The following is a 21,967-nucleotide window of genomic DNA, read 5'->3' as shown; positions in this document are numbered from 1 at the left end:
AAGGGTGTGTTGGGGAGGGTTTCTCTGTTGGGGGATGTGTTGGGGAGAGTCTCTCTGTTGGTGTGTTGGGGAGGGTCTGTTCGGGGGGGTGTTGGGGAGGGTGGGTAGCGGTGGTGGGAGTTGAAGGGTGTGTTGGGGAGGGATTCTCTGTTGGGGGATGTGTTGGGGAGAGTCTACCTGTTGGGGGGGTGTTGGAGAGGGTCTGTTTGTTGGGGGGGTGTTGGGGAGGGTGGGTAGCAGTGGTGGGAGTTGAAGGGTGTGTTGGGGAGGGTCTGTTGGGGGTGTGTTGGGGAGGGTCTGTTTGTTGGGGGGGTGTTGGGGAGGGTGAGTAGCGGTGGTGGGAGTTGAGGGGTGTTGGGGAGGGTCTGTTTGTTGGGGGTGTGTTGGGGAGGGTCTGTTTGTTGGGGGGGTGTTGGAGAGGGTCTGTTTGTTGGGGGGGTGTTGGGGAGGGAGGGTAGCGGTGGTGGCAGTTGAAGGGTGTGTTGGGGAGGGTTTCTCTGTTGGGGGTGTGTTGGGGAGGGTCTGTTTGTTGGGGGGGTGTTGGGGAGGGTTTCTCTGTTGGGGGTGTGTTGGGGAGGGTCTGTTTGTTGGGGAGGGTCTCTTTGTTGGGGGGGTGTTGGGGAGGGAGGGTAGCGGTGGTGGGAGTTGAAGGGTGTGTTGGGGAGGGTTTCTCTGTTGGGGGTGTGTTGGGGAGGGTCTGTTTGTTGGGGGTGTGTTGGGGAGGGTCTGTTTGTTGGGGGGTGTGTTGGGGAGGGTGGGTAGCAGTGGTGGGAGTTGGGGGGTGTTGGGGAGGGTCAGTTTGTTGGGGGGGTGTTGGAGAGGGTCTGTTTGTTGGGGGGGTGTTGGGGATGGTGGGAGTTGAAGGGTGTGTTGGGGAGGGTTTCTCTGTTGGGGGTGTGTTGGGGAGGGTCTGTTTGTTGGGGGGGTGTTGGGGAGGGAGGGTAGTGGTGGTGGGAGTTGAAGGGTGTGTTGGGGAGGGTTTCTCTGTTGGGGGTGTGTTGGGGAGGGTCTGTTTGTTGGGGGGGTGTTGGGGAGGGTCTCTTTGTTGGGGGGTGTGTTGGGGAGGGACGGTAGCGGTGGTGGGAGTTGAAGGGTGTGTTGGGGAGGGTTTCTCTGTTGGGGGTGTGTTGGGGAGGGTCTCTTTGTTGGGGGGTGTGTTGGGGAGGGAGGGTAGCGGTGGTGGGAGTTGAAGGGTGTGTTGGGGAGGGTTTCTCTGTTGGGGGTGTTGGGGAGGGTCTGTTTGTTGGGGGGGTGTTGGGGAGGGAGGGTAGCGGTGGTGGGAGTTGAAGGGTGTGTTGGGGAGGGTTTCTCTGTTGGGGGGTGTTGGGGAGGGTCTGTTTGTTGGGGGGTGTTGGGGAGGGTGGGTAGCGGTGGTGGGAGTTGGGGGGTGTTGGGGAGGGTCTGTTTGTTGGGGGGTGTTGGAGAGGGTCTGTTTGTTGGGGAGGGTTTCTCTGTTGGGGGTGTGTTGGGGAGGGTCTGTTTGTTGGGGGGTGTTGGGGAGGGTCTGTTTGTTGGGGGGGTGTTGGGGAGGGAGGGTAGTGGTGGTGGGAGTTGAAGGGTGTGTTGGGGAGGGTTTCTCTGTTGGGGGTGTGTTGGGGAGGGTCTGTTTGTTGGGGGGTGTTGGGGAGGGTCTGTTTGTTGGGGGGGTGTTGGGGAGGGTCTCTTTGTTGGGGGGGGTGTTGGGGAGGGTGGGTAGTGGTGGTGGGAGTTGAAGGGTGTGTGTTGGGGAGGGTTTCTCTGTTGGGGGTGTGTTGGGGAGGGTCTCTTTGTTGGGGGGTGTGTTGGGGAGGGAGGGTAGCGGTGGTGGGAGTTGAAGGGTGTGTTGGGGAGGGTTTCTCTGTTGGGGGGTGTTGGGGAGGGTCTGTTTGTTGGGGGGGTGTTGGGGAGGGAGGGTAGCGGTGGTGGGAGTTGAAGGGTGTGTTGGGGAGGGTTTCTCTGTTGGGGGGTGTTGGGGAGGGTCTGTTTGTTGGGGGGGTGTTGGGGAGGGTGGGTAGCGGTGGTGGGAGTTGGGGGGTGTTGGGGAGGGTCTGTTTGTTGGGGGGTGTTGGAGAGGGTCTGTTTGTTGGGGAGGGTTTCTCTGTTGGGGGTGTGTTGGGGAGGGTCTGTTTGTTGGGGGGTGTTGGGGAGGGTCTGTTTGTTGGGGGGTTTTTGGGGAGGGAGGGTACTGGTGGTGGGAGTTGAAGGGTGTGTTGGGGAGGGTTTCTCTGTTGGGGGTGTGTTGGGGAGGGTCTGTTTGTTGGGGGGTGTTGGGGAGGGTCTGTTTGTTGGGGGGGTGTTGGGGAGGGTCTCTTTGTTGGGGGGTGTGTTGGGGAGGGTGGGTAGTGGTGGTGGGAGTTGAAGGGTGTGTGTTGGGGAGGGTTTCTCTGTTGGGGGTGTGTTGGGGAGGGTCTCTTTGTTGGGGGGTGTTGGGGAGGGAGGGTAGCGGTGGTGGGAGTTGAAGGGTGTGTTGGGGAGGGTTTCTCTGTTGGGGGGTGTTGGGGAGGGTCTGTTTGTTGGGGGGGTGTTGGGGAGGGTCTGTTTGTTGGGGGGTGTGTTGGGGAGGGAGGGTAGCGGTGGTGGGAGTTGAAGGGTGTGTTGGGGAGGGTTTCTCTGTTGGGGGGTGTTGGGGAGGGTCTGTTTGTTGGGGGGGTGTTGGGGAGGGTCTGTTTGTTGGGGGTGTGTTGGGGAGGGAGGGTAGCGGTGGTGGGAGTTGAAGGGTGTGTTGGGGAGGGTTTCTCTGTTGGGGGTGTGTTGGGGAGGGTCTCTTTGTTGGGGGGTGTGTTGGGGAGGGAGGGTAGCGGTGGTGGGAGTTGAAGGGTGTGTTGGGGAGGGTTTCTCTGTTGGGGGGTGTTGGGGAGGGTCTGTTTGTTGGGGGGGTGTTGGGGAGGGAGGGTAGTGGTGGTGGGAGTTGAAGGGTGTGTGTTGGGGAGGGTTTCTCTGTTGGGGGGTGTGTTAGGGAGGGTCTCTGTGTTGTGTGCAGGCTTGTTGAGTTTCTTTGCTTTGCGACTGCCTGCAAGATGAATCTCAGGGATGTACATGAACAGAAAATGAGAGTTGAGCACTGACAGTGTCACTGACACCTTGCCGGCAGGTGTGGGGCCCTGTCCCGGGCTGGAAGAAGCACCAGGTACGGGCTCTCGGCCGCATCGTGCTCTCCCTGAGTGAGGAAGAGATTGCGGAGCTCGATCTCGGCTCCATCGACACCGTGGTGGCTCTGAACCAGCACAGTGAGTGGTCTCCACCACAGGTAGGGGCAACTAACGCCCAAAACGTTATCTTGGTTCCTTTCTTCACAGACACTGCCTGGTCTGCTGAGTACTGCCAGCACTCTTAACATAAGAGCAAAATTAGGCCGTTCAGCCCATCGATTCTGTTCTGCCATTCCATGATGGCTGATTTATTATCCCTCAACCCCATTCTCCTACCTTCTTCCCATAACCTTTGACACCCCTGATTAATCATGAATCTATCATCCTCTGCTTTAAATATGCCTAACGACTTCACCTCCACTGCCGTCTGTGGCAGTGAATTCCACAGATTCACACGCCCAGCTAAACAAATTCCTCCTCATCTCTGTTCTAAATTCTTCCTTCTATTCTGATGCTGTGCCCTCTGGTCCTAGACTCCCCCATGATAGAAAACATCCACTCCATGTCCACGCTATCCAAGCCTCTCAATATTCGATAGGTTTCAATGAGGTCACCCCTCCCTCTCTTTCTTCTAAACTGGCAACACTTGTGGGCTGCCCCCAGCACATTCTCGGACTGTGTTGGTTGTTTACACAAACGAGGCATTTCACCCTGAATGTTTCAATGTACATGTGACAAATAATTTGCATAATTCAGATGTGTGCGAAACAGACAACAGATTAAACACGCCAACATTAGTGCTAGATGGGGCCACACCTGGGACACTGTGAAAACAAGAGGATGCAGATGTTTTGATCCAGAGCGAAAAGGAATAAATGGCTGGTGGAACTCAGCTGGTCGAGCAGCAGCATCAATAGAGGCTGTTGACCCCAAACATTTTTGCCCTTCTCTTCAACCAGTTCTTTCTGATCCCCACCTCCCCCTGTGTGAAAAAACCTGTCTCAGAGGAATGTGTTGGAATTGGTGTGTTATTGTCTCTAACTTGTCTTGCATAGTGTTCATTACAGATCAAATCATTGCACAGTGCGCTGAGGTAGAACAAGGGAAAACAGTAACTTCTAACTCTGACTTCTCCCCTTTCCTTCCAGTCCTGATGAAGGGTCTCGGCCTGAAATGTCAACGGTTTACTCTTTTCCACAAATGACCTGCTGAGTTCCTCCAGCATTTTGTGTGTGTTGCTCTGAGATTTCAGCATCTGCAGATTTTCTCTTATCATATGAGGGGACCGTTCAATAGTCCTATAACAGGAACAGAATGCAGAATAGAGTGTCACAGTTACAGTTAGAGTGCAGAGCAGGTAGACAGCAAGGTGCAAGGACATAATGAGATAGATTGTGAGGTCTGGAGTCCATCTTGTTGTGTACTGAGGAACAGTGAAGATCTTTGTTTTGCATGACATCCATATTGATCATTTCATGACAGTACGTCATAGTGGGTTCATTCATTATGTGCTGTGTCGTATGACATCATCATTATGTGCTGTGTTGTATGACATCATCATTATGTGCTGTATCATATGACATCATTATGTGCTGTGTCATATGACATCATCTTTATGTGCTGTGTTGTATGATGTGAATGATCATGGTCGTTCGATGACCGTGATCGTTCTTGGCAAATTTTTCTGCAGAAGTACTTTGCCATCGCCTTCTTCTGGGCAGTGTCTTTATAAGACGGATGACCCCAGCCATTATCATTACTGTTCAGGGATTGTCTGCCTGGTGTCAGTGGTCACATAACCGGGACTTGTGATCTGTACCAGCTGCTTGTACGACCATCCACCACCCACTCCCATGGGTTCATGTGACCCTGATCGGTGGGCTAAGCAGGTGCCACACATTGTCCAAGGGTGACCTGCAAGTAGTGGAGTGAAAGAGTGCCTTCCATGTCCTTTAGTAGAGACCTATCTCCACCCCGCCACACCGGACAATGTAGTACAAAGTGAAATAATAACAATGCAGAATAAAATGTTACATCCCACTGCTGTCTGTAAGGAGTTTGTACATCTCCCTGTGACCATGTGGGTTTCCTCCAGGTGCTCTAGTTTCCACCCACATTCCAAAGACATTCCCTACTACAACAAGATGGACTCCAGACCTCACAATCTATCTCATTATGTCCTTGCCCCTTGCTGTCTACCTGCTCTGCACTCTCTCTGTAACTGTGACACTCTATTCTGCATTCTGTTACTGTTTTCAGTGAAAATCTTGTCTCGCATACTGTTCACACAGACCAGATCATTACACGGTGCATTGAGGTAGAACAAGGTAAAACAGTAACAGAATGTGTCACAGTTACAGAGAGAGTGCAGTGCAGACAGACAATAAAGTGCAAGGTCACAACGAGGTAGATTGTGAGGTCATGAGTTCACCTTATCTAACTAGGGAACCATTGATGCTGAGATACGTCCAGGGATGCGCTGGGACACATCATCAGTGATATAACATGGGGTCATCAGGTGTTTCGGGTCTTTCAACACCAAACACTCTCACTCAGGTGACCCAGCCAGGGTTGATCGGCCTTGGCTTGTGTCCCAGCGGCACTGGTCCACGGGACACACCTCTTGATCCATAGCCATCTGGAGGCTCGATCGGCCCCCTCTGAGATGGCTCAGTAGATTTATAACAGTGGGTAATTGAGCCCGGTGGAATGTGCTTTCCTTTGGACTGTGGGAGGAAACCAGAGCACCCGGAGGAAACGCGTGCGGTCACAGAGAACATACAGACAGAGAGACAGACAGACAGTCCTTACAGACAGAGAGACAGTCCTCACAGACAGTCCTTACAGAGAGACAGAGAGTCCTTACAGACAGACAGACAGACAGACAGTCCTTACAGACAGAGACAGACAGACAGTCCTTACAGAGAGACAGAGAGTCCTTACAGACAGACAGACAGACAGACAGACAGTCCTTACAGACAGAGACAGACAGACAGTCCTTACAGACAGACAGACAGTCCTTACAGACAGCGGTGGAATTGAACCCGGGGCACTGGTTCTGTAATAACATCACACTAATCCGCTACGTCACATGCCTCCCCAAATCTGCCCGCTGGGAGAGAGGAGAAGAGAGAATGTTCAAAGTGGATAAGTCCTTGATTCTGCTGGCTGCTTTACCGAGGCAGAGAGGAGTGTAGACAGAGTCAGTGGAGGGGAGGCTGGTTTCTGTGATGTGCTGAGCTGTGTCCACGTCTCTCTGCAGTGTCTTGAGGTCACGGGCAGAGGAGCTACAGAATGTGTCCCGATAGAATGCTTTCTATAGGACATAGAAACCTCTGCACTCTTTCTATAGTAAATACAAATCTTTCCATCATGTCAGATTTCTTTAGCCTCCTGAGACACTGGACATCAGTGTGGTTAGCAGAGGGTTCCATGGAATTATGTTTACTTGTACCTAAGGGCCCCTTTACAACAAGGTCAGTAACTGTCCCTTTCTGTTTGCACCGGACAAGATGTAAAATAATCAGAACTGAACTTTGACCTTAAAGCATTAACAGTTTCTCTCCCCACAGATGCTGACTGACCTGCTGAGTCTCTCCAGCACTTTTCATTTTTATTCCAGATTTCCAGCATCTGCAGGTTTTCTGATTCTCGTCAAAAATAGGTGATTCCCAGCATGCAGAAGAGCTGGGGAGGTACCGAGCAGAGGAACAGGCTGTTCGGCCCATTGAGCCTGTGCAGACCATTTACATTAATCCTAATTTATTCTCCCCACATTCCCTCCAATTTTCCCCAGACTCCTACCCGTCGCTGACAGACCAGCAGCCGATTAGCCCATTGAGCCACAGCTTGGAGATGTGGTTAGAGACTGAGGGGAACCAGTGTGGTCACAGGGAGAGCGCACAAACTCCACACAGACAGTGCCAGAGGTCAGGATCGAACCTGTGTGTCTGGGTCTGTGAGCCACTGGCTCTATCCACTGCACCACAGTGCCACCCTTCAGACAGAAGGCACTGGGGTTGTTCTTAGACAGGGTGGGGAGGGTTTAAAGGAGACTGGCTTAGCAGCCCGGGCCACAAGCTCTGAAATTTCCTCCCTGCACCTCTGCATCTCTCTCTCTTCACCTCTCATGGGCTCCTTAAACTCCTTTCTTTGACTGAGCCTTTCCTCTCCTATCCTAACACCTCCTTACGTTTGCTGCTGGGATACAGGGGCTACGAGAGCGCAGATTGTTTCTTGTACAGTCCAGCACCTGCTCTTCCCTGGCAGGTCAGAGCCATCTTGGACGGGTTTCTCCGAGACTCGAGCCTGGCGGTTGGTGCTCTGGACGGCTGGGCCCTGGCCGGGCTCGGCAGCTTGCTGTGCGCGATGACCAGCTCTGAGGTTGACTCCGTGAACGCTGCCGCCTACAGGTAGGGAGACCATTTGGCAGGTTGGAATCAAAATCGGATTTGTTTCAAAATTCAAAACTTCAAAGTAAATTTGTGATCAAAGGACATCTGTGTCACCAAATACAACCCTGATATTTGTTTTCTTGTGGGAAACTGAATAAATCTATAGAGTAATAACCATAACAGAATCAGTGAAAAACCACACCAACTTGGGCATTCAACCCGTATGCAAAAGACAACAGACTGTGCAAGTACAAAAATAAAGAAATAATAATAATAATAAATAAATAAGCAAAAAATATTCAGAACACAAGATGAAGAGTCCTTGAAAGTGAGCCCATGGGTTGTGGAAACATCTCAATGATGGGACAAGTGAAGTTATCTCTCAACTTCACTTCAACTATAGAATCAGATTCATTATCAGAATCGGGTTTTGAATCAGATTTATTTTCACCGATTTTGATGATGAGAAATGTGTTTTTTTTTGCAGCAGCAGTACAGAGCCAAGACAAAAGATTAGTATAAGTGACAAAGGGATAAGTAAATAGTGCCGACAAAGCAGAATAACGAGGTAGTGTGCACGCGTTTCCATTGTGGAAACGGTGGCGGTGACTGTACCTTGGCAGAGCGAAGCTGGAATCGAGGTCACGGCGTTGTCGGGACAACCGCTGCACGAGGGAGAGGCCGCGAGGAGTGGAATTGGAGTTGGTTTATTATTGTCAGGTGCCCTGAGATACAGTGAAAAGCTTGTCTTACACACTGTTCACACAGATCAGGTCATTACACAGGGCACTGAGGTAGAACAAGGTAAAGCAATGACAGAACTGGATTTGGTTTACTGTTGTCACACGTACCGAGACAGAGTGAAAAACTTGTCAGCATCAGGTTTAATATCACTGGCATTCATTGAGAGATCTGTTGTCTTTGTGGCAACGGTACCATGCAATACATAATAATAGAAAAAATACTGTGGGTTTCAGTAAGTGTGTGTATATGTGTGTGTGTGTGTGTGTGTGTATGTAATAGTGAAATTAAATAACTAGTGCAAAAATAGAAATTAAAAAAGTAGTAAGGTAGTGTTCGTGGATTCAGTGCCCATCCAGAAATCGGATGGCAGAGGGGAAGAAGCTGTTCCTGAATCGTTGAGTGTGTGCCTTCAGGCTGCTGTACCTCCTCCCTGATGGTAGCAATGAGAACAAGGTGTGACCTGGGTGATGGGGTCATTAATGATGGATGTTGCCTTTTTCTTGCATTGCTCCTTGGAGATGTCCTGTTTGTACAGATCAGATCATTACACGGCTGGCGCATTGAGGACGAGCAAGGTAAAACAATAACAGAACACAGAATAAAGTTACAGAGAGAGTGCAGTGCGGGGAGACAATAAGGTGCGAGGTCACAGCGAGAGAGATTGTGAGGCCAAGAGTCCATTTTGGGGAATCGGGGACAGTTCAATAGTCTCGAGCCTGGCGGAATGTGCTCCTCCGTAAAGTGATGGCTGCACCCAGTGATCACCCTCTGCCTCTCGCAGTGTCGCAGCAGCAAGGGTTGGCGAGGTCACCTGCAGCCTGGAGGTGCGGCAGAGGCTGCTAAGGAAGGCGAGGGAGGTGTTCGGAGACATCCGCCAGTGGCCGGGCTTCATCCTCTGGGAAGTTGGAGCAGTGGCAGGTCAGGAAGTAAGGGTCATGAGGGAGCTTGGCTGCGTGTGGTGGGGGGAACAGGGGTCACGGTGGACAAGAGGGAGCTTGGCCACGTGTGGTGGAGGGAACGGGGCGTGGGTCACGGTGGACAAGAGCTGAGCCCTAGGATTGGACTGGACAACAGTGATAGATTTAGCTGGCATGGAAACTGACCGTTTGTCCCACCATATCTGTACTGACCAGCACGTTGGACTAATCCCACCAGCTCCCCGCATTCCCGTCGATATGGGGTGTCAGCGTTATTACAGTACCAGCAACACAGGTTCAATTCCCACTACTGCCTGTAAGGAGTTTGTACATTCTCCCCATGAACACATGGGTTTCCTCTGGATGTTCCAGTTTCCTCCCACAAGGAGAAGGCAGGTGAATGGGGTTGAGAGGGATAATAAATCAGCCATGATGGAATAGCAGAGCAGACATGATGGGCTGAATGGCCTAATTCTGCTCCTTTGTCTTATGGTCTTATTCCGAAGACGTACAGCCGGGTTAGTAGGTTAACTAGTCACATGGGTGTAACTGAGCGGCCTGGCCTCGTTGGGCCAGAAAGGCCTGTAATTGTCCTCTATCTTGAAATAAATAAATTCCCTCCCTGAATGAAATTCCCTGTTCCTACCACCGAAACTCCCGCAAGGAATTCTCTAGCCCTACCACCGAAACTCCCGTAAGGAATTCCCTGTCCCTACCAAAACTCCTTTAAGGAGTACTGGCAAGTCCTAATTCTAGAAGTTTGTAAACATTGAGGGCTATTGATAAGGTGAATAGTCAAAGTCCTTTCCCCAGGGTAGGGGAGTCTAAACCTAGACAGCATTGGATTGAGATGAAAGATTTAAAAGAGATTCTCTCTCCCCACTGCCGACTGTCACCCCTCCGGCACAGGGCACTGAGAATTGAGTCCAGCGGTCCGATATCTCCTCAGGAACAGTCTGCCGGAGAAACTCCAGCAGGTCGGGAAGCTTCTGTTGGGGGAGGGAGGGAGCTGCCGACAATTCATCAAGGACTGAAAATCCTCCCCACACCCCAAACTAAAGATGAGTTCCTCCTGCAGACTGTGTTCAGGATCAGAATCAAGTTTATTAGCGTCGTCCTATGTAAGGGTCTCGGCCCGAAATGCCGACCGTTCATTCATTTCCACGGATGCTGCCTGACCTGCTGAGCTCCTCCGGCAGTTTGTGTGTGTTGATGCGAAATTTGTTGTTCAGCGACAGTGGCAAAGGGCAAAAACATGAAATTAATGTCAATTACCGAGAAATCTGAGCGAAACGAAGGGAGAATGAGGTAGTTGTTCATGGTTTCATGAACTGTTCAGGAATCTGATGGCAGAGAGGAAAAAGCTGTTCCTGAGTCATTGGAAACAGAAATTAGTTTTATTTGTCACATGCTCATCAAAACATGCAATGAAATGCGTCATTTGTGCCAAATCTAATCAGCGAGAATTGTCCTGAGGGCAGCCCACAAAATGTTGTCACATTTCCAGCGCCACAACTCACTAACCCCAAAGTTCAAAGTTCAAAGTACACTTATTATCAAAGTATATCTACTGTACACAACCTTGAGATCTGTCTTCTTGCAGGCAGCCACAGAACAAAGGAACACCATGGAACAAACCATTTTAAAACAAGCCCACACAGCAAAGACCATCAAGCACCCAATGTGCAAGCAAATCGAACAAACAATAAAAAAGTAATGAATAACACACAGAACAGAACATTTATTTGCAGTGTCCCCGAGAGTGGGGCCACAGCCACAGAGCCGGTTCAGGGCCAAGGCGAGTGCTGATGCTTTTCAGGGCCGAGGCGAGTGCTAATGGCTGCAGGCCACAGTCACAGAGCTGGTTCAGGGTTGAGGGGTGTGCTAATGGTTGCAGGCCACAGCCACAGAGCTGGTTCAGGGTTGAGGGGTGTGCTAATGGCTGCAGGCCACAGTCACGGAGCTGGTTCAGGACCCAGAAACAAACTGCAGAGTTGGTCTTTGGAATGTGGGAGGAAACTGGAGCCACGGGTGGAAACCCACACAGTCACACGGGGAGAACGTACAAACTCCTTACAGCAACGGTGGGAATTGATCCCTGATCTGACATGAGCTGCTGTAATGCTTTACGCTGACTGCTACACTCCTGAACCACCTCCTCCGAGGAGGGGTAACGAGAAGAGGGTGATGAGGATCTTTAATGATGAACGCTGCCATCTTTAGGTGCCAGATGTGTTGCTCCAGATTCAATATTTGCATTCTCTTGTACCTCAATAAACGCCCCTCGCCCCTGTGGCTGCTCTGACTGTGTCAGCAGAAGGAACTGTTGTCCCTGTCACTGGCCCAGCTCTCTACAGCGTCTCCACAACATAGAGAGGATGTGCTGAAACTGTCCAATTGGTGCAGAAAGCACAACACAACCTATCACTCAACATCAAGAAGACTAAAGAAATAATAACTGAGTTCAGGAACAAGCCCCACTATTCATGCATGGTGAGATAACAGTTTCAGGTTTTTGGGGACGGACAGCACCGAGCCCTCGTGGCCGGTCAACACAACGTCGATAGGAGGGAGGGCATGTCTGCGACTACACTGCCTGGGGTGCTGAAGGAGAGCTGTATGCTGCTGTCCCCTCCTGGTGGAAGTGGTGCTCTGCCAATCACTCTGCTCGAAATGGGAGGTTAATTCCTGTTCAAAGTAAACGTTACTGTCGAAGTACGTATATGTCACCATATTCAACTCTGAGATTCATTTTCCTGTGGACATACTCAACAAATCTATAGAACAGTAATTATAACAGAATCAACGAACGATTGCCAGACTAGTGATTTCAGCCAGAGTGCAGAAGACAACAAACTGCAAATGCAAAAACAAGAAACAATAATATAAATAAATGAGCAATAGATATCGAGAACATAAGATGGAGAGTTCTTGAACGTGAGTCTACCGGTTGTGAGAACATTTCGATGGTGGGGCAGGTGAAGTTGCCCCAGTCAAGTGAAGTTATCCCCTCTGGTTCAAGAGCCTGATGGTTGAGGGGTAACTGTTCCTGAACCTGGTGTAAGTCCTGAGGCTCCTGTATCTTCCTCATGACGGCAGCAGCAAAAAGGGAGCATGTCCTGGTGGTGGGGGTTGTCTGATGATGGAGGCTGCCTTCCTACAACAACGTTTCATGTAGATGTGCTCAATGGAGGGGAGGGCTTTACCTGTTGTGGACTGGGCCATATCCACAACTTTTTGCAGGATTTCCCATACAAGGGTATTGGTGTTTCCATAGCAGGCAGTGATGCAGCCAGTCAATATGCACTTATAGAAGTTTGTCAAAGTTTTAGATGTCATGCCAAATTTCTACAAACTCCTAAGGAAGTAGAGGTGCTTCTGTGCTTCCTTCATAATTGCACTTGTACCTCAGGGCCCAGGACAGGTCCTCCAAAATAATAACACCTAGGAGTTTAATGTTGCTGACCCTCTTCACCTCTGATCCTCCAGTGAGGACTGGTTCATGGACCTCTGGTTTCCTAATCCTGAAATCCATAATCAGTTCCTTGGTCTTGCTGATGTTAAGTGAAAGGTTGTTATGACACCACTCAGCCAGATTTTCAATCTCCCTCCTCTATGCTGATTCATCACTACCTTTATCAGCAAACTTGAAGATGGCACTGGAATGTGACAAGAGAGGCTGCAGATGCCGGAAGATCTTGCAATTCTTGGAATAATGGCAGGATTCTTAGCATTGTGGCAGAACAGAGAGATCTTGGGCTCCACATTCGTAGATCCCTCAAAGCTTCCATTTAAATTGACAGAGTGGTGAAGAAAGTGTATGTGTGTTGGCCTTCATTAGTTGTGGGCATGCAAAGCTGGCACTGGAAGCATGGTGACATGTGTGGGCTACCCAGCACCAGCATGCCCTCTAATACTTTTTACAGCTGCGCACACCAACCATTGCTCTGATCATGAAATTTTTATGCAGCCTGAAAACTGCGCAGCATTTTTAATGATTTTTTTTTGTAATTTGCACATCAAACACAAACCACAACTCACAACACGTGTAAACAATGTCCAGACAATCTAAACAACTGACAGGCAGAATGGCAAAAGTAAAATGTTTTGACTAGACAGTGTCAGTGTTCAGCAGGCTAGTGAACAATGAGTTATTGATTTCCATTCTGTGTTTATTGTTACAATTTGTAACTTGTAACACAGACAATGTAAATTCATCGAAGCTCTAAAATGTTTCATTGGTAAAGGTTATGGTATGTTTAATATTTAGGAAATGTATGAATTATTTTCAGTAACATAATTACAGGGTAGTTCACAATTATATTAACATAGATATCACAATAATACAGAATTAACATAATTTCAAAATGATATAAAAGAAAACTCCCCCCGCATGGTAACAAAGGCCATGTGCGCGGGAGTATTTCAGTTACTGTGCGCTGCGAGGGAACAGTGCCCAGCCCAGCCCTCGCCGATTTGATTTGACACAAATGACTTGTTTCACTGTATGATTCAATGTACGTGACAAATAAAGATAATTTTACTATAAAACACTGTGTAGACCACACAGTGTTCAGTTCTGGTCACCTCATTATAGGAAGTATGTAGAAGTTTAAAGAGGTTGCCTGCATGGATTAGAGAGCTCGTCTTATGAGGATAAGTTGAGAGAGTTAGGGCTTTTCCCTTTGGAATGAAGGATGATGAGAGGTGACTTGATGAAGGTGTAAAATGGTGAGATGCAAAGATCGAGTGGACAGCTAAAGACCCAGTGGAAACAGCTACTATGAGGGACATGATTTTAAGGTGATCGGAGGAAAGTACGGGGGATGTCAGAGATAGGTTCTTTACACCGAGAGTGGTGGGTGCAGGGGTGGTGGTCGAGGCAGATACATTAGGGACATTTAAGAAATTCTCAGATAGGCACAGGGATCAGATAAAAAAAAAGGAGAGCTATGTGGGAGGCAAGGGTTAGATTGATCTTGGAGCAGGTTAAAAGGTCAGCACAACATTGTGGGCTGAAGAATCTGTATTGTGTGGTAATGTTCTATATCGACACACAAAGTGCTGGAGGAACTCAATGGTTCGGGCAGCAAGAGGCACTGCTGTTGCTGGGGGCTGCTGGGTGGGGAGGTGGTGGGGTTGTAGACTTCCTTGTTGTGTTACGGCCTCTCACTGTTCACCCCCCCGTGGAAGGAAGTGGAGGGTCGACGTTTCGGGTCGGTACTGGAAGAAGGAGGGGGATAGAAAAGGTGGTGGGGTAGGTGTGGAGCAAGAGGTGGCAGGTGATAGGGGGATACAGGTGATGGGCTGATAGGCAGATGACGCAGGGAGGAGATTGCCACGTAATAAGTGGAAGGGCTGAAGAAGATGGGAGACGATGGAATAAAGGGAAAGGGCTGGGGAGGGGAACAGGAAGGAGGAATGTAGGTGAGGTACCTGGAAGGACTGTTTAGGGGACTGAACGGAGGTGAGGGAGGAAGTGGGTGGGTCGACTGGGAGGGCAGGGAGAGAAGATTCCCTGTTAAGGCGGCGGGAAGAAGGGGAAATGGAGGAGATGCGGGTGAGGGCAGCATCGATGGCGGAGGGAAGAAAACCCCATTCTCTGAAGAAGGAGGACATCACTGATGTCCTGGAATGGAAAGCCGCGTCCTGGAAGCAGATGCAGCGGAGATGACGGAACGGAGGAAAGGGAACGGCATCTTGACAGGAGATAGGATGGGAAGGGCTACTGTCAAGATTTCCATGGGAATTAGTAGGTTTATAAAAGATGTTGGTAGACAGTTTGTCTCCGGAGATGGCGAGAGTGAGGTAGAGAAAGGGGGAGGAGGTGTTAGAAATGGACCAGGTAAATTCAAGGGCAGGGTGAAAGGTTGAGGCAAGGTTGGTGAAATTGACCAGCTCAGCGTGGGTGCATGAAGCAGCGCCAACGTAGCAGAGGAAGAGTTGGGGAGTATAACGGGGAAGGCTTTGAACATGGATTATTCAGCGTAGCCAATGGAAAAGCAGGCACAGCTGGGTCCCAGGCAAATGCCCATGGCTACCTCTTGAGTCTGGAGAAAGTGGGAGAAGCCAAAGGAGAACTTGTTAAGGGTGAGGACCAGTTCTGTCAGATGGTTGAGGGTGGTGGTGGAGGCAAACTGGCTGGTCTTGTATAGGGACTGGACATCCCTGGTGAAAATGGGATGGTCGGAGTCAGGGAATTGAAAGTTTGTGAGGAGACCAGGTGAGGGGGAGGGGGGGATGAAGTGAGAAATTGGGAGGTGATAGGTGGGAATGGTAAAGGGCTGGAGAAGAAGGAATCTGATAGGAGAGGAGAGTGGACCATGGGAGAAAGGGAAGGAGGAGGGAACCAGTGGGAGGTGACGGACAGGTGAGGAGAAGAGAAGGGAGGAGAGGGGAACCAGAGTGGAAAAAGAGAGCAGGAAAAGTGGGAGTAGGGGGAATATCTGGAAGCTGGAGAGATTGATGTTTATACCATCAGATTGAAGGCTACCCAGATGGAAAATCATCGTCCAATGTGGCCTCATTGTGTGGGATTCCCGTTCTGCGGGAGGCTGCCAGAACCTTCTTTTCCCTTTGGGAGGGGGCATATGGTTCTGGCGCAAAGCTCTCCCCACAACCAGCTTGATGGACCCTCCATGAGGCACTGTTGTTGCTGGGGGCTGCTGGGTGGGGAGGTGGTGGGCTTGTAGACTTCCTTGTTGTGTTACAGCCTCTCACTGTTCACCCACGAACTCCTTTGCAGCCGGGATGAGTCGGGAGGAGATTAAGGACCTGAACCGGGACCTGATGCCCTATTTCAAGCCAGCAGCGGTAGCTGCACTACCTGCCGACGTATTCCAGGTGAGGAGACCAGACTGTCCCTGGTCCCGGGGATGTCGTTGACGGTTGCAGTCTCAAGCTTGCACTAGTGCAATGAGTATCCGCTGTGTGTGTAAGCTCATCTGCTCATGGTCTAGGGGTGGGGAGGGGGACATACTACACCCCTGACAAATATACCAGTTGCTGCGAGAAGTTACATAGCTGCCTGCCCTTGTGTTCAGATCTGGTCACCTCATTAAAGGAAGGATGTGGAAGCTTTAGCGAGGGTGCAGAGGAGATTTACTTACTTTACTTTATTGTCGCCAAACAATTGATACTAGAGCGTACAATCATCACAGCGAAATTTGATTCTGCGCCTTCCCGCTCCCTGGAGTACAAATCCATAGTAAATATAATAAAAATTTAAATTATAAATCATAAATAGAAAATAGAAAAGGGAAAGTAAGGTAGTGCAAAAAAAAACGAGGCAGGTCCAGATATTTGGAGGGTACGGCCCAGATCCGGGTCAGGATCCGTTCAGCAGTCTTATCACAGTTGGAAAGAAGCTGTTCCTAAATCTGGCCGTATGAGTCTTCAGGCTCCTGAACCTTCTCCCGGAGGGAAGAGGGACGAAAAGTGTGTTGGCTGGGTGGGTTGTGTCCTTGATTATCCTGGCAGCACTGCTCCGACAGCGTGCGGTGTAAAGTGAGTCCAAGGACGGAAGATTGGTTTGTGTGATGTGCTGGGCCGTGTTCACGATCTTCTGCAGCTTCTTCCGGTCTTGGACAGGACAACTTCCATACCAGGTTGTGATGCACCCTAGAAGAATGCTTTCTACGGTGCATCTATAAAAATTAGTGAGGGTTTTAGGGGACAGGCCAAATTTCTTTAGCCTTCTCAGATGCTGCCTGGATTAGAGAGCGTGTCTTGTGAAGGTAAGCTGAATGAGCAAGGGCTGTTTTTCTTTGGAGTGAAGGAGGATGAGAGATGTCTTGCTAGCGGTATGCAAGATGATAAGAGACATTGACAGAGTGAACTGTTAGTGCCTTTTTTCCTAGGGCAGAAAATGGTAATTCAAGAGGCATAATTATAAGGTGTGTGGGGGAAAGTATAGGGGCGAGGGGATATCAGAGGTAGGTTTTTACACAGAGCCTGGTGGGTGTGGAACACGCTGCCGGGGGTGGTGGTAGGGGCAGATACATTAGGGGCATTTAAGAGACCTTTGGGCACGTGGATGGTAATGGAGGGTTATGTGGGAGGGAAGGGCTCAATTGATCTTGGACTAGGCTGAAAGGTCAAGGGCTGAAGCATTGGTCTGGTGTAGTGTTCTACGTTCTGGAGAGGGGTAACTCAGAGTTGTGCTTTGGTTTCGAGAAACTTTATAAAAAGCAATGTGAAATGGTTTTGTCCTGATCATTATCCAGATTTACTGGAGCACAAAAACACAGGAGCAGAGGAGGCCACTCGGCCCCTTCGTCCAACCCCACTACAGTATTCAATACAACTGCGGCTGATCCATGTTGGTCTCGGAACTCCACCTATACCTCCCCATCTTGTACCACTCCATCAGGTCCTCTCGTCCTCCTTCACTCCAAAGTGAAAAGCCCCAGCTCGCTCAGTTGTTCTCATAAGACATGCTCTCCAGTCCAGGTAACATCCTGGTAAATCTCCTCTGCTCCCTCTCTAAAGCCTCCATATCCTTCCTGTAATGAGATGACTGGAACTGAACACAATACTCCAAGTATTCCCAATATTCTCCTTGTATCTCTCTGTCTGTCTCCCTCTCTCTCTGTCCCTCACTCTGTTCTGCCCTCTCTCTTATTCTGTATCTCTCTCTCTCACTATGTCTCTCAATCTCTCTTTCTGTCTGTCTCCATCGATCTATCTCTCTCTCGCTCTCTCTTTCTCAGTATCTCCCTCTGCCTCTCTCCAACTCTCTCTCTCCATCTCTCTCTCAATCTCTCTCCCCTCTCTCTGTCCTCCTCTCCCCTTCCCTCTCCCCTCCCCTTCTCCTCCCCCTCCTCCCCTCCTCTCCCCACCCTCTCCCTCTCCCCCTCCTCCTCCCCTCCTCTCCCCACTCTCTCCCCTCCCCTCCTCCTCCTCCTCCTCCTCCCCTCCTCTCCCCACCCTCTCCCTCTCCCCCTCCTCCTCCCCTCCTCTCCCCACCCTCTCCCTCTCCCCCTCCTCCTCCCCTCCTCTCCCCACCCTCTCCCTCTCCCCCTCCTCCTCCCCTCCTCTCCCCACCCTCTCCCCTCCCCTCCTCCTCCCCTCCTCCTCCTCTCCCTCTCCCCCTCCTCCTCTCCCTCCCCCTCCTCTCCCCCACCCTCTCCTCCCTCTCCCCCTCCTCCTCCCCTCCTCTCCCCACCCTCTCCCTCTCCCCCTCCTCCTCCCCTCCTCTCCCCACCCTCTCCCTCTCCCCCTCCTCCTCCCCTCCTCTCCCCACCCTCTCCCTCTCCCCCTCCTCCTCCCCTCCTCTCCCCACCCTCTCCCCTCCCCTCCTCCTCCCCTCCTCCTCCTCTCCCTCTCCCCCTCCTCCTCTCCCTCCCCCTCCTCTCCCCCACCCTCTCCTCCCTCTCCCCCTCCTCCTCCCCTCCTCTCCCCACCCTCTCCCTCTCCCCCTCCTCCTACCCTCCTCTCCCCATCCTCTCCCCTCCCCTCCTCCTCCCCTCCTCTCCCCACCCTCTCCCTCTCCCCCTCCTCCTACCCTCCTCTCCCCACCCTCTCCCCTCCCCTCCTCCTCCCCTCCTCCTCCTCTCCCTCTCCCCCTCCTCCTCTCCCTCCCCCTCCTCTCCCCCACCCTCTCCTCCCTCTCCCCCTCCTCCTCCCCTCCTCTCCCCACCCTCTCCCTCTCCCCCTCCTCCTACCCTCCTCTCCCCATCCTCTCCCCTCCCCTCCTCCCCTCCTCCTCTCCCTCTCCCCCTCCTCCTCTCCCTCCCCCTCCTCTCCCCCACCCTCTCCTCCCCCTCCCCCTCCTCTCCTCACCCTGTCCCCCTCCCCTCCCTCTCCCCTCCCCTCCCCTCCCTCTCCCCTCCCCTCCCCTCCCACTCCCCTCCCCTCCCCCTCTCTCCCCCCGAGCAACTGCAGCAGTTGTTGCATTTCATGCCCGCGTGGCCAGATGAGTGATTGATGGGTCAGTGACGGACGAGTGTGCCGTGGCGGGCCAGGTGTGTGATGGGCAGATTGGCCTGTGGTTTTCCTCTCCTACAGGCGCTCTCCCCACAACAGCTGCTGAGCCTGGGGCCAGAGAATGCGGCTGCCGTGACTGAGGCCCAGACGGCAGCACTGGACCCGGACCAGACCTCCAGCCTGCGGGCTGCCAGGGACGGCGGCGAAGCAGAGGAGACGCCCCCCTCCACTTCCCCGATTACAGGTAGTGAGTGGGGAGTCGTTGCTGTGCTGAGCTGGGGATATAACTCACCCTCCCCATCAACTCACCGGGATCTGAGGACCCCCTCCCGACCACAATGGGACCCTGGTCCCCTTCCCACCCACACTGGACCGTATGTCCCCCTCCCCATCAGCCCATCAGGATTCAGACCCCTTTCCCATCTGCACCGGGACACCAATCCACACATAGAACACTACAGCACAGAAACAGGCCTTTTGGCCCATCTAGTCCGTGCCAAACCATTAATCTGCCTCACATCCATCACTTCCACTGGCAACTCTCACCACCCTCTGAGTGAAGAAGTTTCCTCTCAGGTTCCTCTTAAACATTTCATCTTTTACCCTGAACCCACAACCTCTAGTCTCATCCAACCTCAGTGGAAAAAGCCTGCCCCTCATAAACTACCTTTACACTCACCTGGATCTGATTTCTAACACACCCTTTAGACTTACTGGGATCACTTATAAATACAAGACATGAATTTAAAATGTTTTGAAGTTTTGGTAAATATAAGATCCAGCAGTCCAGACAATGCGCAGACCAGTGCCAACAAATCTCGAGAGTGCCAGATCGACAGAGTTTCACTGTTCTGTGAACCAAGCACAGAGGAATAATTGTTTTTGTGTTACATTGCTGTGTCTCCTGTGTCTAATCATTCCTTTCATTCATTAGACTTTCTAACAGGTTCAGCTTGCCGTGGTGACCTATGCCTCCTGCTCTGGGCTGCCGCAACTGCTATGTGTTTTGTTTCCTGAGGGTCAGACCGAGTCGCCGTGTCCCAGCACACGCTATTTGTACTTTCGAATGGTCACAGGCTGTAGATGTCCCTGTCAACGCGACGTGGCTAGCTACAAAGACACAGATTAGTGTAACACTTTACAGCACCAGCAATCACTGATCAGGGTTCAATTCCTGATGCCGTCTTTAAAAAGATATAATTATCTTTATTTATCACACGTACATCGAAATATTCAGTGAAATGTGTTATTCTTATTCTGCCACCTTCCTCCTTCCTTTCAGTCCTGATGAAGGGTCACAGCCCGATATGTCAACTGGTTATTCATTTCCATAGATGCTGCCTGACCTGCTGAGTTCCTCCAGCATTTTGTTTGTGTTGCAGTGAAGTACATTGTTTGCAACAAAACATGTCAGCTGGGCTGCACTTCTGGAGCCAACATAGTGTGCCCACAGCTCACTGACCCTGACCCACTCCTCTCTGGAATGAAGGAGGAAACAGACTTTTGCACAGTACTGTATTTGTCAATGTGGACAGGAACAAAGGGTGTCGGGAATGGTGAGGGTGGAGCGCCATGGGACAGGTGGCAGAGAGGGAGCCCCAGGGTTGGGGATTGGCACAGATACAGACACACCCAGCCCTAAAACACCAGGCAAGGTAATTTGATTCCAAACAATTGGTTTATTAATTATTATAGAATGCCTCTCTGGTGCTTCCTGCTCCCTCCCATCTCCCTTTCCCTTTTCCCAACCATGATTCCCCTCTCCCTGCCCCCTTCCCAATCTCAGATCACAATAGAGACCCAGATCAGAATCAGGTTTATCATCACTCACATACGTCATGAAATTTCTTTTTTTTTCAGCAGTACAGTGCAATACATAAAATTACTACAGTACTGTGCAAATTTCTTAGGCACCCGAGCTATATATATATGCGTGTCTAAGACTTTTGCACAGAGCTGTCCGGGTTAGGGTTAATACATTGTGGACACGTTATGCTGGCCCCCCAGCACATCTTCTGACTGTGTTTGTCATTGACACAAATGATGCATTTAACTAGATATTTTCACTTACATGTAACAAATAAAGCAAAGCTTTAATCTTTAACAAATCAAGGATCAACTTTATTCACCAAATACATTTACATGGATTAGGAATTTGCTGTGGAGTGTTGACGCGACTGCAACAAAAAACACAATTATAATTTTGAAGAATTATATAGATATAGGATAAAATGTGCATAAATACTGTATATAAACACCAGCATGTATTTACAATTTAAACATCATTATAAAACAGTGGTTTAAAGTGTTTACAGTGCAGTGTCAGGGTTAATAGATAGAGGGGGTGGAGGTGGGTACTAACCAGATTGGTTGATCAGATGAGTTGCCCGAGGGAAGAAACTTTTAAGAGGGAGTGAAGTTTTTGTTTTAATAGCTTCATAATGCTTTCCAGAGGGGGCTTTGGGAGAGGCAGTTTTCCGATGAGCAGTGTCCACTTCATTGTCCTGGACACATGCAAGTCCTGAAGTGATGGTAGACCTTTTCTGCTGACTTGACAGTTCGCTGTAGCTTTCATACATTGTGAGGGGACGCTGCGCTAAACCAGACAAGGAGTGGCTGATGTGAGGATGCTGTCTATGATGGCAGTGTAGAGCTGTACCAGTACGTTCCGGGGAAGATGGAATTTTACCCACTGCAGCACAAAGTACATCCCCTGCTGAGCCCTTTTATTAATGAAGGAGATGTGTTTCTCATACGTGAGGTCCTGTGAAAGAATGATCCCCAGCAAACTGAATGTTAAAATGGTGCTAACTGTAGAGATAGAGCAGCACGCAACAGGGCCTTTCACAATGTTTTGACAACCGTTTAACTTACTCTAAGATCAATCTGACCCTTCTCTCCCACATAGCCCTCCATT

General features: G+C 50.6%; 1 protein-coding gene across 1 annotated transcript in view; it reads left to right on the top strand.

The window, feature by feature from the left end:
* LOC134352290 (otoancorin-like) overlaps positions 1 to 20,870 on the top strand; it is a 75,920-nt gene extending 55,050 nt beyond the window's left edge. Inside the window, exons 19-24 of the mRNA XM_063059580.1 lie at positions 3,071 to 3,226; positions 7,338 to 7,480; positions 8,988 to 9,124; positions 15,869 to 15,966; positions 19,132 to 19,294; positions 19,985 to 20,870. Coding sequence (XP_062915650.1) covers positions 3,071 to 3,226; positions 7,338 to 7,480; positions 8,988 to 9,124; positions 15,869 to 15,966; positions 19,132 to 19,294; positions 19,985 to 20,067 — 780 coding nt within the window. The 3' untranslated portion in view covers positions 20,068 to 20,870. The remainder of the gene's footprint in view (positions 1 to 3,070; positions 3,227 to 7,337; positions 7,481 to 8,987; positions 9,125 to 15,868; positions 15,967 to 19,131; positions 19,295 to 19,984) is intronic.
* Positions 20,871 to 21,967: the final 1,097 nt, after the last annotated feature.

Source organism: Mobula hypostoma, chromosome 9 (genome assembly GCF_963921235.1).
Source record: "Mobula hypostoma chromosome 9, sMobHyp1.1, whole genome shotgun sequence".
Classification (NCBI taxonomy): Eukaryota; Metazoa; Chordata; class Chondrichthyes; order Myliobatiformes; family Myliobatidae; genus Mobula; species Mobula hypostoma.
Note: the sequence above shows the minus strand (reverse complement) of the source record. Positions and strands in the feature narration are given on the sequence as shown.